We start from the raw sequence: 17454 nt of genomic DNA on the forward strand, positions 1-17454 counted from the left end.
ACATTTGAAACTTGAGAAAACTTAAAATATAACATAATTTATTAATCTTTAGTTATGGTAAAATTTGCATATATTTTATCACTTGTTTTTATTCTTTCCATTCCTCTTAGTCCCCCGGACAACTGTAAGTCTTCAGGCTTACTCTACTAAAATCAGGGATTCGATTTCCCTCGGTAGACACAACAGATGGTCTGAAACCAATCGTTTTGTCTAGTATTAAGTAACTGTTCTGGACTTTCGATGTCTGTATGTCGGTACAGAGGAAGATATGTCTTTATTAAGTACTGAAAACAAACTTACACAGACATCTTTGTTTGTTGACACAGACAGAAGGTATGCCTATATTAGATTCTGTAAATTGGTTCACACAGAGTTATAAATTAAGTCTCTAGAAGCCATTATATAGAGCAGTTATTAACAAATACTATGAATAAGCTTTGTTGGTTCTAAGACACGTTAATTAAGACACACTAAAAATATTATTAAAATATTTTTCGATTTGGCGGCCATCAGTCTGCATTCTCCAGAAGGAGAATATCATAAATAAGGTTAAACTAATGAAATTCTTTATACGAATCAGTTTAGTGTTATTAAAGTCATTCCCTCTTGCAATTGTTAAGTTTACGTTGGTGAAGTAAGAGGTACTCTTAGGGTAAAGATTTTATAGCGTCAAACAATCCACACGGTTTGGTAAACCTTTACGAATTTACTATGGTAAAGCTTATTAGAAGTACTGATTATTTAATTAAGTGGTATACTGTTCAAAAACTCAAAACCAGCTCTTATCCTTGGAACAGTTATAAAAAAAGTTTCTTAAGTTTTTTAAATCAGCTGCATTCATACTAAACACTAAAACTCTATTAAAAATAAAGCTCTGTTAGCTAAATATGACTTCTATCTTGCACTCTTTATATCTGTATTTTCTATTCTTACCATTCTCATCATTAAATACGAAAGAAAGAAAAAAAGTGTTACATCAACACTATAAGTTTTCTTCAGAACCTTAAACCTAAATGTGGCCTCATCTAACTCAGAAATCTTAAACTATGACAAACCTTTCATCTCAGTAATGATCTTAATAGTCCTCCTTTGAAACTTCTACAACAATTAAATGTTCTTTCTAAGGTAACAAGTCTAGGACTGAACGCAGTACTCCAGTTGTGGTCTAACCAATGACATGTATATTACAACCGCTTTAGACTTGTATTCAATATTTATGTAGATATAGGCAAGAATTAATATATACTAATATATACATAAATTCTGTCACAAATACGTTTAATTTCCTTTTTTATTTTTGTCCATTATTATATTACTACGCTGCATGCCTGGGCTATTATGTAGAGATGATGCAAATACTATCCTTACTATCTTGTTTGGATTGGTTTTTAATGATTGCATCAGCCATACCAACATTTATTTCTTTTTTAAATTTTTCTTTACTTGTTCCTAGTAGGTGCTCTAACAAATATGAGAAGGGAACCATCCCAAACAGTTTCTAAACAAAAAACAACCTGTGTCCCTCATTGTTTCAATCTCACTCTATATGCCGGAAATGAAATTTTTGTATACTAACATTGTTTAAATCTCAGTCTATACATCTGAAATGAAAATCTCATATAATTATATTATTCATATCCTTTCACCAGTTTCATCTGGTGGTCTGAAACAAATTCTAACTAACAACTTCCTCCCATAATAACTATTAAAAGAAACCCAAATAGAACCATCTTAATTGCTATTGGCTTTGACAGCCTCAACTTGAACAGGGTGTAACTCATATTTTACATATAAAGTCACTTCCCTTTATTTTTGGTATTCTATCCTTATCAAGCAATCTCTAACTCTGTATTAAATCATTACGTTCGCCAAAATTATCTATGTGAAATTTATGTTCTGACCAGTGCTTTAAAGTGACTCGTTTTACTTTATACTTTGGAATTACAATAATAACAACCTAGTCTACCATTAAAATTACTTTTGCACTTTGTTTTTACACAATACGTTTCTGTACATTTTATTCCTTTTCCTTCTTCATTATTCAGGTCCTCACCACTGTCTAGATCTTGTTTAAAGCTACCCTAACAGTTGAATTAATATTCCATACAGACATTCCAGCCTCTACCTTATGTAAGTGCAAATCACCAAACAGCTCCTTTTTTCTATTGAACTGATCCCACAAATGTTTCCAGTCAACCTGTTTGTCCTTACATATTAACCTCAGCCGTATTCTAACAATTAGCTCATCTGACCTACCCATTCCTACATCATTAGCCCAGAAATAAAGTATAAATACTGCATCACTATTTGCACTCTTTACTGTGTCACTAGTTCTGTCAGTTATATCCCTCCTCAGAGCATAATCTAATCTTTTTCTTTCTGTTCATCCCACAGATTATCCTATTTACGAGTCGTACTATAACAGTATAGAACATCCTTACGTTTTTCATTCTCGTCCTAATAGTTGTCTTTTGTTATCCTTCCATCTTCTATTTCCTCATATTCGCATACTAAATTTTAATGTTTTAAATGTTTAGTTAACTATTTACTATCTAGTCACAGACATGAGCATTTAAAAAATAGATTGGCATGACATGATACGCTTGACCTGACCAAAACCTACATAACCATTATGATTTAATGTGGCCTTAAATGACTTGAAATTATGTAGCTTAACTTGACATGGCCTGAATGGACTGACTTGTAATGAATAAATTTATCTATATATGGTGATCAAATGACCTTACTTTGACTGCTGATTACTGATTACTTTTCACCTTTTAATATTTTGTATTTGTTTTTCGATTAACTCAACTTATTTATTTCATTAATTAACGTTTTCCACATTTATTGCATCGTTATACGTATTTTTTTTTGCAATGCTGTTTTTAGAAGAGTCCATTTAGCCTACTTTGACCTTCAAATAACCTGCGTGGAGTCAAGCTTAAGTGAAATGACCTAGAATTTGTTATAAGATAGAAAAAAACTGCCAATTGTTAAACTTTTATTTTTTGCCAGACCATAGATCTATCTTACAAACTCGACCTGTAAATTCTACATTTTCACATTAGTGTCCTGAAATGTGCACGCCAGTCCGGAATTTCCAAATAAAACCCACTCGTTCCACCTGTTTCATCTAACAAACTGTGAGTGCTTAACTACTTTTAACCATTAGAGTCTGGGATTAAATAACCAAAGTTAAATAATACAGCTAGCCTAATAACAACGCTCTTCGTCAGGGTTATATTATTAAAGTAATAATTAATCTCTTAGTGTAAGAGGTAAAGCTCTGCTGACTAGCTGCCTTCGTAGCTGTGTCAAGTAAACAAAATACAAATACAATTTACATATCTATGACTCAGAAAAATATCTTATCGATGTACTTTATATAATTAATTTAGTTACCAAATAGATTACAATTGATTCAATATTCATTTAAATAAATTGAAAAGTATGTGGTAAAGTTGGATATATAACAGTTATGCTATTTTCTCTAAAATCTCAGCGACTATCCCAGTTACAATAATGTACAACGTTAATACTATATCATTTGCTGTAGTAGTTCAGACATAAAATCGTGGATCTCTGGTAAGATATATTCATAGTGCTATAGCATACTTTTTGTTCACTCGATTGAAGCATTTTTTCTTCTATAAAATAAGTACTTGGTGTATTATAATTCTCATAAGTATCACGGATGTTGTACCTGCTGTACTGTAAAGTATTTTCTTAATTTTTTATACTTTATAGTTACTCGAGTACCACAAGTTTCAGTAATAATGTACCTTCATTTCTCTTTTGTCTCAAGTAAAAACACCGATTTTGACAATAAATAAATTCCCAATGAACAGATTTCATGATAATTTCCTATTACCATAAATTATGTTTCTGCAATCTCGGATATAGCTTTAGTTAACCGCTTACAAAGAGTTATAGCTGTCCCCTCGTTTTCTCTATTAACTTACCCACTTACAACTTCACGTCACACTTAATAAAAGGTTCTCATTAACACACCAATTATACTCTTGAAGTTGGTCGCAGCTACAGCTAATTAGTAACAAACGATTATTTTTCTCTAGTAACTAATCGAGTTACAGGTTCAGTTAACTAGTAACAAAGGGTTCTCTTTATCATACCTTTCTTTGTAATAACTTGGGCACGGTTTTATTTAACTATTAGCAAAGGTTTATCTTTGTCATATCATAGGATCTTACGGCAATTACAATATCTCAGTTAAAATTAGGACATGCAACTGCCTGACTTTGCTGGAACTTTTGACTGTCGTCTTCAAGAATGCTATTGAGAAATAAGGAGTATTTGTGGTTCGTTCTGTTTGTGTTAATATCTCGTGTAAACCATGTATATAATTTTTAAACAGTATTCGTCTTCCATGAAACAAAATCTTACTTTTCTGAGAAGAAATGGTAGTTTACTAAGCTAAATACGAAACCGGTGATTAAAGTTAATGGGGGTGAAACCGACAAACAAGTAACGTTCATATTAGAAAACACAAGAAGTCAGTTACAAACAGTAAAAAGCTAAGTTCTTCTGCATTGTTTATACATTTTAACATATTATTGTGTAAATTGTAGTTATATCAACGTTTCAGATTTTGTATCATAATTATTGAAATAATATTCAACCAAAGCACAATTACAGTTTTACCTTGATGTAGTGGTATACAAGTAATAACAGTTGTTAGTTATCGAAACTTAGACTTGTAAAATATCTTATTTTTGAAATTGGTTTTTAACAAAAAAATTAATTTACAGTCCCAGTACTAGGAGTCTCTGTGGTTATTAAAGTAAGCAACTGCGGTACTGCAGCACTTAGACCCTAACAAAGGCAGATTTTATTGTCGTCTGTCTTTGAAAAACCTGAATATTGGTTTCACTAGTAATGCATTTTGTTCGTGACACACTATTCTAAACTGATGTTTCTGGTAATGCATGAGTTTTACCATCAAATTAGCCTCTTGAAACTTGATGGTTAATTCTAGACTCTTGAGTCCGGGATCGATCAATCTAAAGAGTGAAACAGACTTTCTCTGCTACACTGCTCTTTCTTTAGCGACTAGTTACTGCCTCAGTTTAATTAGTAAAATATTTTATTACTAATGTTCTCATTTTTTCTTGTAACTTGGTTGCTACATCCTTTTCACTACTGTCTGACTTCAGATCATTTATTCTTGCTTGGTTACTGCATTGATGTTAATAAAAAAAAAATACTCAAACCGCATAGTAACTATGGTTCTGGATTGATTTCATTGGTATATTCGGTTTTAATTATCGTATCATTTTTTTCTAGTAATTTAAATACCATTTTTATTTTATTTGTAAAATAGCCCTTACTTTCACTTTCTCTAACTTTGTTTTCCAGTGGAACAGCGGTAAGTTTAGGGATTTATAACGCTAAAATTCGAGACATGATTCCCCACGATGGACTTAGAAGATAGACTTCGGTCTAGAAAACAAATAAATAAACTACATAACTCTCATCAGTTTCACTAATGAAGTAGGTTCTTATTGTAGAACTATTCTTGTTTATGTGATTACGTCAATTTCGCTATAGGTTCTTACTGCTATATTAAGATATCTAATATGTTCGTACATTTCACTAGTAAAACAGATATTTCATACTGTATCTTTCTTTCTTATAAGTCGATAACATTTTGAATAATTCATATATGTAAAGTGTTCATCGTAAACACAGAAACGCTCAACTATCACAAAAAAGGTGTTATGTTTGTTTCTGAGCAATAAGAAATCATGTAATACTCCTTTAAGCCGTACTTGGCATAAATCGTGTATTTATTACATGTTAAGTGAAAGTTTGTTGCAAGTTCTTATCATCAACTGTAAACTAATCTTATTTGTCTACGCCTGGGGCTTGTAAGTTTTTTGGAATCGTTCCAGCAACTTACACATTCTCAGTGGAATGGAATTGACTGTTTCAATTCACTCCTGAAGCTAGTAGTGTTTCTTTGGTGTAGTCAACAAGTCAGACATCACCTGGACGTCGCCGTATATTTAGTTTATATAGAGGTTTTCCAATATTTTCCAGTGGCTTCGTCCAGGAAACTTCCCAGCTTCATTAACAAACAGGCTAGAGCTTGAAATCACTTTTTAATAAACGAGTTTATTGAAAGTTGAACTCATTTTGAAATATTAAAGTTACAAAAAGATCGCTATGTGGTTACAGAGACATTTTACGATCCTCAGAAATCCTCAATATATTTTTTGATAAGAACTGAGATTTAAGCACTTTGAGTAGTAGACTTAATATAAAAGTAATTAAAATAATGTGTCAGTCACGTTTCATTTTTATATTCGATTTTCTTTTGACATAAAAGTTTGAATTTTATTGACAAAATAAGTATGTATATATATAAACATAACGTTTTAAAGGTAAGTGTGTGTGTTTTATATAGCAAAGCTACATCGGGCTAACAGCTCAGTCCACCTAGAGGAAATTGAAAGATGAGACTTTGGAAATGCCATTTTCAGCTATGAATCATTCATACATTCATAATATATGATAATAAAGATTAATCGAAGTAAAGATCATGTCCATACTTTTGAAAACGGCCCGTCATGGCAAGTTTGTTAGGGCGCTCGACTCGTAATCTAAGGATTGACAGTTCAAATCCCCGTCACACCAAACATGCCTTGAGGATGTTATAATGTGACAGTCAATCCCACTATTTGTTGGCAAAAGAGTAATCTAAGAGTTGGCAGTGGGTGATGATGACTAGATGTCTTCCCTTTGGTCTTACACTTTTCATTTAGAGACGGCTAGCGCAGGTTGCCCTCATGTAGCTTTGCGCGAAATTAGAAACAAACAAACTTCTGAAAAACTGCACAACAAGTAGAAGCGCACATCAACGATAGTTTCGAGCAATTCAAAGCCACATTGCACTAATAATATCTGTTGTCATTCTAAATGTTGTTCGAGCATTTTTAACCTGTTTTAAGCACACTTTGATGTGAACGCATATAACAGATACGTAGTCACAATGCTGGAAATATGATATGTCGGTGTTTAAGTGGAAGGGCAAACTGTCAGCATTTATAAGAAAATTTTGAATCTCTGTACACATAAAAATTGAAAATTTTGATGTTTGTTTTTGGTTTACAGAGCAATACAAAACATAATATAAAACTAAATTTTTAGTATTTTATAACCTTTTAGATATGAAATTCAACATTAATGATACTTGCTGGAGATGTACCACGCACTACAAAATTAAAAGAAACAACAAGCAATAGCTAAAATGGAGTTTAAGTTTTTAAAATAGCGAAACACTTTAAAGATACTGAGTATTGTAGTGAAATTAAAACTGTTGGCATTATTTGTTGAGAACTTAATATACAAAATAAAAATATATATTTTAATATAATAAATAAATCAAAAGGAGAAGGTTTATGTTTATGATAAGGTCAAGGTTATGTTCGTGACGTCATCAAAAATGTACTTAATTGTTCTAGGAGTGTAATTAATTGTCCGATTTAGTTGTGTTAAGTATCCAATGATGCCGCGATAACAGGGCGACAAGCTCTTTTATATATGTTTTCTACCCCATTTTAGCTGTTCTTAATTTTAATATCAATGGGTTACAGACTTTTAGGCCTGGCATGGCCAGGTGGTTAAGGCACTCGACTTGTTATCTGAGGGTCGTGGCTTCGCATCCCCGTCGCACCAAACATGCTCCCCCTTTCATCCGTGGGGGCGTTATAATGTTACAGTAAACCTAACTATTCGTTGGTGAAAGAGTAGCCCAAGAATTGACGGTGGGTGGTGATGACTAGCTGCCTTCCCTTTAGTCTTACACTGCACAATTATGGACGGCTAACGCTGATAGCTCTCGAGTAGCTTTGCGCAAAATTTAAAATAAACAAAACAGACTTTTGATACAAGTCTGAAAGCGACTCCAAAGCTGCTAAAATATACAATTATTTCATTTCTGCTCATGTTTGAAGTTAAGCACAAAACTAAGCAACGGGATATATGTTCTCTGTCCCCCTGGTATCGAACCCAGTTTCCAGTGTTATAAGTCCGCAAACTTGACGCTGTACCACTGAGGGATTTTTCTATTGAAGCAGAGAATTAGGGTTTTATAAAGCAGTATATGCTGCTATATTATTTTTAAACATAAGAAGCTTATAGAGATACACCTTCCAGCATAATAGGTGTAGATGTAACAGAACATAACAAGTGTAGCTTGTCCTTCTGTTTAATGAATTCCTCCAATAACAATGCTGTTATTACAATAATTACAATAATACTGAACTACTACTAAGTATTTAATCACTCACAATAGAGTGAAGAAATATTTCACTACACAACGACAAAGAAGAACGTGTGTAAAGTAGGAAAGAGGTTGCTTCAGAAAAATCTAAAAATTAATGTCTAGAGGGAGCTTGTTTAATATTGCTACATGAAAGTTATCCCTGCCAGCAGTTCCTGATTTTGAATTGATAAAATAGAGGGAAGACAGCTAGCTAACATCACCTACCGTCAACTATTAGGTTATTCTAACAAAATAATGCGATAGATCCCCACGTTATAACGTTCCTATGAGCAATAGCACGAATATGTTCAGTGATGAGATTCGAGTCCCCGACCATCAAGCCCATCTTAACTCCACATAGGGAGAGAGAGAGCGAAATAAAACAATCTAGAATAAAAGGAAAGGAAAATATGCATCACGTGACTTTTGTTTTAACGCAAACTAAGAACTGACAAATAGTATTAGTACTGATTAAATAACTGAGTTGGAATTAAGGATGAGTATCCCTGAAAGATGTGATTAGAAAACCTTTTTGAAGATACTCATCAGAACCATTAGGTATCATAATGTGAGCCAAAACATAGTTTTAATCAATCTCAGAGGACGTTTAGAAAGAGTAAATTATATCTGAAAGTATTTTAATGCAATTCATCTGACTTGGAGATGTTTAATAATGTTTTGAATTACTATCTCAGATGGCCCTGATGAAAATCTTTTATAGCAGCTTGAAACTTCGTCCATTAATATCACCTTTCAAGAACAATGTCAGAGTTCCTTATCTGAGTGTTGAGAAATATGAGAAATTGATTATACTTAAATCTACGTGCGATATTAAACACGGCACGTTTAAAACACTTTATAAGTAACAAGGGTGTGGAATGACCTTATGCCATAGTTCGTATTTCGGAGTTGCCGAGCTTGGTTTTGAATCTATGGGATACTACAAAATATTCTCTGCACTTGAAGTTGTGGATTCATTACATGAGCTGCAGTCAATCCATTAATAATCACTGGATTTCTTCCCTCTAATGTCTCCGGATTTACAACGCTAAAATCAGGGGTTCGATTTCCCTCGTTGGGCTGAGCAGATAGCCCGATGTGGCTTTGCTATAAGAAAAAAACACACACACACATTCTTCCCTCTAGTGAGTAGTTCACAAGGAGAATTCGAACCCGAAATCATCAGACTGTTAGTCGAGCACCCTAATCACCTTGCCATGTCGAGCTATGTTTAATGGAAAAACATTATATACTATATATACATTCATAACAATGCAATACTGGAATTCAGTGTTTTACATTTGGTGATTTTTAGAGATGGTCAAGTTTCAGTTTCTGACATCATGCATCAGTGAGACTATGAGATTCTCTTAGTCTGGAAAACATATGTTTGTATATAAATAGATAACTATTATCCCTATTATTTTATTTATTGCTTGAAACGAATATAGTTCCGCAAGTTGATGTCTGCCTCTTAGCATTTTAGTCAAATTATTTTTATATGTAAGGGCAAAATTCTACAACGATTTCGAATTATTAAAGCATCGTCAACATGGCGTCATTCACTAGCAAAATTGTTTCTTTATACCACATTATTTTCTTTCTTTATAGCATACTGCGTACAACAGCTTAATAAAAACATTATCACTGATTTAATATCCCTTCTTCTAATTTTTAAAATTTGAAATTTTGAAATTTTAAAAATTTCAGTGCAATACGTTGTTGTCTTTTCTTGTAAGTCAGGTGCTCCATTTGTTTCAATGGTAAATAGGACCCTCGTTTTTATATCATTTTATCCAGTTACTCAGGAACTCCATTCGTTTCAATGGTAAAGATAATCCTCGTTATTATATTATTTCATCTAGTTACTCAAGAATTCCATTGGTTTCAATGGTAAAGAGAATCCTTGTTATTATAGTATCTTATCTAATTACTCGGGAACTCTATTGTTTTCACTAGTGAAAAGGATCCTCATTGCTATGTCATCCTATCTTGTTCCTCATTGTTTTCAGTGGTAAAGAGTATTTTTACTCCTACGTCACCTTTTTTTGTTTTTTGTAGCTCAGAAACTTAGTTCATTTTACTGTTTAAAAAATTCTCACTTCCACATCACCTGTTTTTAATTTGGGAACTTCATTCATTTCACTGGTAAATGGCCTTCATTGATATATCCTTTCTTGTAATGCGGTACTTTATAAGTTTCAGTCGTAAAGCAGATTATTTACGTTATACAATTATCTCTATAAATTGTGATACCTTATCGATTTCTTCGCTCAAAAAAGTAATTAGTGATGCGCATGACTGCATTAACGTGATCCATTCGTTATACATAGCAAAACCACAATCAAGCGTCAATGTTATAAAGAAACAATAATAGAACAGAAATACAAGTGTAGCAGCAGAGAAAATTGTCAGAAAGGAAAGAAATAACAAAAAGAATGTAATGTTGAAAAGGATAATTAGAAACAAAAAAGGCCTTGCATAGCCAGGTGGTTTAGGCACTCGACTCGTAATCCGTGGATTCGAACCCGCGACCTTAGGATTACACCCCCACGGTTGAAAGGACGTTATAATGTGACGGTCAAACCTACTATTCGTTGGTAAAAGAGTAGCCCAAAGTTGGCGGTGGATGGTGATGAGTAGCTGTCTTCCCTCTAGTCTCACACTACTCAATTAGGGACGGCTAGCACAAATAACCCTTGTGTAGCTTTGCGCGATATTCAAAACAAACCAAGAAACAAAATAGAAGTTAATAACAAAAACGGAAATTAGAAAGAAAATAAAACAATAATTCAAAGGTAATAGTGAAATAGAGAATTATAAAGAAAGCAGAAAAACTGGATTAATTGTGTTATAATTAACCGGCCATTTGAAGAAACTCCTATAAATATTTAGTTAACGAGTATAGTTGTTAAAAGCAACAATTTACAGTTTGTTTGTTTTTCAGATGAAAAACTAGCTTATCAATTAATTACGTCATAGACTCATACAGCAAGAAGTATAAGAAAGAAAAGTGACAATTATTTAAAATATCACAATAAACTAACAATAACTAGTAGAAACTGGTAAGAAAACCTCATAAGAGTCGCAGCAAGAAACAAAAATAAATAAAAAAACGAGAACAAATAGGAAGGTCAAAAACCAATTATTTTATTTTTGCTGAAAGCACAAAACTATGTGATGAATTGTTTATGCTCTACCTTTCATGAATATTAAAACCATATTTTTAGAGTTATAAGCTCATAATTTAGCCCTGTGCGAATGGGCTGGGGAGCAGAAAAAGCGAATAATTTTGTACTCATGTGACCTCACACACACATAAGACAGGTGGGAGTAGAATCATAAAATGGACAGAGATATAAACATATAATTTCATAAACGTATAATATATTCTTTATGATAGAGAACTGTGGCTTAAATGTTGTGTTTTTTATTAATTAAATTCCATAAGATACATGTTGAAATCAGTTAAGAAAGTTTGTTTAGTAGTTAATCATTCTAACAGTTAGATTGACATTAATTTCTACAACAATGATATTGCTATTGAATATAATTGTAATAAAGAGTTTTAAGAGAACACGAGCTATCTAAAGAATTTAATATAAATTTATACATATATTACACTCGGTAATTTTAGCTTATTACCCCTCTAGTACACGGCGACGCAGAAGCACCTAGTGTTGGTGTTGGTTAACCGAAAAACTTCAGTGAGTGATCCAACAGATACAATAAGATTCATGATGATACTAAAAGCGACATCCAAATGGTTATATTGCTGTTTACAATATAACGTATTAATCACATTACAATAATCACACTGTATTGTAACTTATCTGACTGAATTTACTAGGAGTCTTTTCTCACCTAAAGAAAATAAACCTTAACAAGCAGATGCTGAAATAAAAATTATTAAAAAAAAATAGAAAAGTCGACAATTACTTACTTTTCCTAAGAGGTTCTTTTCTGTACTTTTCTAACCTTTTAACAGCAATAGCTTCCAGTCTGATGCGGGCGGCTGGATAGTCCTTCAGAACGTCCCACATGTCTTGTTTGTACAAACAGAAGAGGTCCGAATAGCCGACGGATCGCACTGAAGCTGTACGACGATTTCCTGCAGTCCCCATGTTGAGAACACTAATTTCTCCAAAGTAGCTTCCTGCTCTGAGTGTAGCCAGAACTGTTTTACCATTGTCTGTGACTACCTGAAGACGTCCACGGTTCACTATGTACATCTCCTTTCCCACTTCTCCTGTTCATGTAAAATATAAAAAAGTTATTATTTCTCACTAAAAATACATTATAATGAATATGATATCAGTTTTTTTCATAACATAAACTGCTTGTATTAATGAGGTTAGAAACATTTCTATCCAGGGACCTCATAGGATCTTTTTGTTCCCTCACTGTGATATTTTAAATATTTTTATATCGGATGTAAGTCTAAGAAGGTGGAACGAAGCAGACGCAACCTTACTCTGGAGTGAAATTGTTGCTCCAACGAGAACAATTTTGATCACTATTTCAATTGTTTTCAGTCTGCTGAGTTTATAGACTTTTTAATGAAAGAGAATTACGTTTTGAATCTTATACTGCGCTATTGTTGCCAAAATTTATTTTATATGTGTGTAAGGTAACAGAGATGTAGGTTTGTTTGTACATTACGGAGGATTTAGGTCTGATTAGTAGAATTGAGTTATTTTTCTTTATATGTTTGAATGACCAATAATATAAAGCGTGTTACAGAAACAAGTAAGATCAGTTTCATTGATAAATAAAGCAAACTGCAAGTTCGAGGGATGTCAGTTACAATAACCAATAACATAATATGTATGTAATACATGGAAGGAAGATCAGTTTCAATTATCATTACATGAAGTATATGTTACAAGAGAAGTCAGTTTACATGACCAATAAAACAATAGTTGTGTTACAGATACAAAAGAGATAAGTTCAATGACCAATAGCATAAAATATTAGTCATAGGTGGAAGAAAGATTAATTTCAACGACCAATAGCGTAAAGAATGTGCTACAGATAAAAGCAAGATCATTTTCAATGGCCAAAAACATAAAATATGTGTTACAGATATGAGGAAGATCAGCTTCATAGATCAATAACGCAATCTGTGACTTCGAGGGATATATAAAGAAGATAGTTTCAATGCCCAGTAGCACACATGATGCGTTACAGATATAAAGGATAGTTTCAATGACCGATACAGACAATTTAAGTCTGGACGAACAGAAAAATATGAAAAGAAATGTATTGCTAAATGCTAAGACTTTGTGTAAAATTATGCTTTACAACTTGGCAACTTTATTAACTGCCACGTAGGACTTACATGTATAATTTACCATTGTAAATAATCAAGTGGTTTTTAAATCTAATTAACTTGGACTTTTCTATGGGCGCTGAACAACAACTAACAGTATGGAAACTATCTGGGAATCTAACCTTTTACTTTGATATTAGTTTTAAGTTGTTGTTTTCTCTCTTCAAAGTAAGTTAACTTATTAAACAAATACAAAATAATGTACAGTTATTCACAAAAAAAATGTATCTTTCCTGAATGTTTTTAGTATAGGTGCTGCATAAGCTTGTTTACTTAATGTCTTTTACTACCTTTTCGGTCTTCCAACCGACAGCTAACTTAAACCTCACGCGGATTGAAAATTTTTTTTGAGTTTTGTACTCAAAAGCGAGAATTTCTTTTAATTTTAAGAAGATTTTTCATCCCTGAAATGTTCATAAATAATAAATATCTATAAATACCAGTATAACTAAACTACCTAATGGTCTTGTTTGTCAGATGAGATACACAAGCTCAATAACTAGATGTATTTCCGTTTGGATCTAGAAGAATAATGGTTCCTCCAGTATTGCCTGATTATTTATTATTTATCTATGACTATTATGTAATTGCCAACAACTCCAAAAATCATGAATTGGCTACGGATAAAGAAAATGTTGAAGAAAACTAAAATAACTAATTTTAATTTACACTAACACTAAATTAACATGTTTAATCAATACAATTGATTATTTAACAGTAAACTACAAAAAATAGCCTTTAAATTTTAAAGCAAACTGTTAGCAACTAGTTACCATAGCAATTACCATCAACCGTAAAAATAAATATTAACGTAAATTGAGTTTTCCAGTAAATTTTGTAGTAAAATTACTGCTTCTGGAATTTTAAAAATATGTATTATAATGACTTTATATCTGTGTATATATATATATATCTATATAATGCAGCAATGTAAACAACCGTGAATGTATTATTGGTAAATTAAAAATTTGCTTTATTTTACACAAACACTTTGAGCACCTGGTGTTAAAAATGCTACGTAATAAACGGCATTTATAAAATGGTTCACAAAAAATAACTAAGTGTAATGTGAAAATATCCCAATTACGAAGAAAGTCGTCCATAATTCAAATGATACTTGTAGTTCCATTCACTACATAAAAGTATTATTGCTAAATTTCTTTTACATTCTCTTCTTTGTACAAAAGAACTTCAAGTATTCAGTAAACTGCAAAAGTTTTTGGTTTCTGGTAGTTTCAATAATGATGTCTTTAGCCAATTTCTCGTTAATATCTGCTCGTCCATTCAAAATCCAAAAAGTCTTTAATAACTGTGAACACACGTAGGTTTTTGTTCTATGAATTTCTTACAGTCTGTGACATTATCTCGAGGTTGATGCGTGTAAAATACCTGAAATTAAAATGTTAAAAAATTAATATAACTTCTTTGTAATATAATGATTAATATGTTTGTTTGTTTGGAATTTCGCACAAAGCTACTCGAGGGCTATCTGTGCTAGCCGTCCCTAATTTATCAGTGTAAGACTAGAGGGAAGGCAGGTAGTCATCACCACCCACCGCCAACTCTTGGGCTACTCTTTTACCAACGAATAGTGGGATTGACCGTCACATTATACGCCCCCACGGCTGGGAGGGCGAGCATGTTTAGCGCAACTCGGGCGCGAACCCGCGACCCTCGGATTACGAGTCGCACGCCTTACGCGCTTGGCCATGCCAGGCCCGATTAATATGAACAACCCTTTTTTAATTTGTATATATTATGGTAATGTTAAAGAAAAAACTGTCATCTGTTGATATTTTAGGCTTTTTATGTAAATGAGCATTGTTAACGAGTTCATACAATTTATTTTTCACATTTTAGTTACAACGTTCTCTTAATATACTATCTTGTTCAAAATGTCATCAGAGATCTGTTATTCTAAAACTGAGATCCAGCTACGCGTTTATTAACCGAAACAGTTTTAATATACGTGATTAGAGCAGGAATTACCACTGTTGTTGGTATTAAGCTTGCCCACCTATCGATCTTCAGTCCAATCAGGAGCCTCGATATAGTATCGTATAGTTATTTATTGTCACTTCTTACCCGTGTTGTGAGTAGGTAATTTGTGCTCTTGCTTCCTTTTCTAGAATATGGTAGGTGTTTCTCGAAAATTATATTTAAGAATCTGAAAGTCAGTGTTACATGTTTCTAAAACAGACACATAAACGAAGAAAACAGTGGGAAGAAACTTTATGGGATTTTATAGAAAGTACATATGTAATACAATAAATAAAAACTATAAACATAATATACAAAACAGTATGACATTTTTGCATGGTAAATGTTGTGTATTTATTGTTGATTCAGTGTTTATGTAGTGCATCAAAAATGTAAGGAGAACTATACACAAACTGGCTTCAGATGAAAACGTGCTATTATAATAAGAAATATTTGTCAGTGGATAAAGAATAATTAGCGGAAAGAAAGGTAGTGGTTCTTTCTATGATGTAGCACATACTCTAAACAAATTCCGAATTTCAGCAACTTCAAACACTCCAAATAGACAGAAATGATACACGTGCGTTTTGAAGAAAATCAAAATACATTCAGTGGAGAAGTTATTATTTGACATATGTATTTATCTTTACATAGGTACCCCAGAGGTCTAAAGTCATGCGTAAATATGACCAAATTTCCTTTTACCTACTATAATCATCAATGCAACAGCTATAGTTAGACCTGACTAAAGCACCTAGATCGACTTGGATATGTACAGTCTTTTCTATGTCTATAATTATGTGATTTGGCTGTAAAAATAATTCAATTATAGATCATTACTAATGTTTTGTGTATTGTAAGCGTTCTTACAATTCGGTGGACTCAGCAGATAGCCCGATGTGGCTTTGCCGTAACAAAACACACATACACACTCTTACAACTCGACTCACAACTTATTGCTAGATATTCCTTTTACGAAAACTCAAAAAACATTTCTGATTTTATTGTAAAAATATTCAAAACAAATACCTTAAATTACTTTATTACTGGCCATTTAATAACCAAGTTCAACAGAACTTTTTTCTTTAAATATATTTGTGTTTTAAATAAGCTTAAAGAGCAGTAAATAAAATTATTTGATCTATTTTTATATTGAACGTAAATATGATATCGTGACAGTATTTTCGTTATTAAATTTTGGAACACATTTTCTATCCTTAGAGACTACAACTAACCATATCGATACTTTCAATGGTCATTCATATACATTTGGCAAACATTTATGAAATAATGAATAATTTGTATTCAATAGCATCACATAAAAAGCAAATTATAAATTATATAAATTTTACTTACTTTAACTGTTGGAAAAAAAACTGTCTTCCCCAAAATACGTAATGACCTACAAAACAACAGCTGGAAGCTTAAATTTTTTAAGGTCATCAGCTTCTTCTCTTTCAACTTCAATTTCAGATTTGAAACCATATTTGACGTTTTTTCATTTTCTGTAATTCACTTCATATACTTAAATATTTTTTTCCTCCATTGCGACTGAAACAAAAACTCGAAGTCTTTCTCAGAACTGGAACAGACCGTGATGGCTGTATAGTAATACATAAATCTGAACCGTGTTGAACATAGTTGAACTTTTTCCTGAGTTTCAATTCGTGAAACCCCAGTATAGTCTTGCAGTACTTCAATGTTTTATAGGTTAGTTGCGATACTTTCTCTATTCTCATGACGTAATCCTATTATCCTCTAATACTTTTCTTCTGTCAACTGATTAAGTAATTCTAGTGTAATCTACGTACAGATTTGTATTCCTCATGCGCGTTCTGAACTTTAGATGCAA

The 17454-nt window shown here is 32.5% G+C and overlaps 1 protein-coding gene across 1 annotated transcript in view; it reads right to left on the reverse strand.

Moving 5' to 3' along the window:
- LOC143232372 (uncharacterized) overlaps positions 1 to 17454 on the reverse strand; it is a 121453-nt gene that overhangs the window by 14530 nt on the left and 89469 nt on the right. The window contains exon 3 of the mRNA XM_076467715.1: positions 12234 to 12539. Coding sequence (XP_076323830.1) covers positions 12234 to 12539 — 306 coding nt within the window. The remainder of the gene's footprint in view (positions 1 to 12233; positions 12540 to 17454) is intronic.

This window comes from Tachypleus tridentatus, chromosome 11, assembly GCF_004210375.1.
Source record: "Tachypleus tridentatus isolate NWPU-2018 chromosome 11, ASM421037v1, whole genome shotgun sequence".
NCBI lineage: Eukaryota > Metazoa > Arthropoda > Merostomata > Xiphosura > Limulidae > Tachypleus > Tachypleus tridentatus.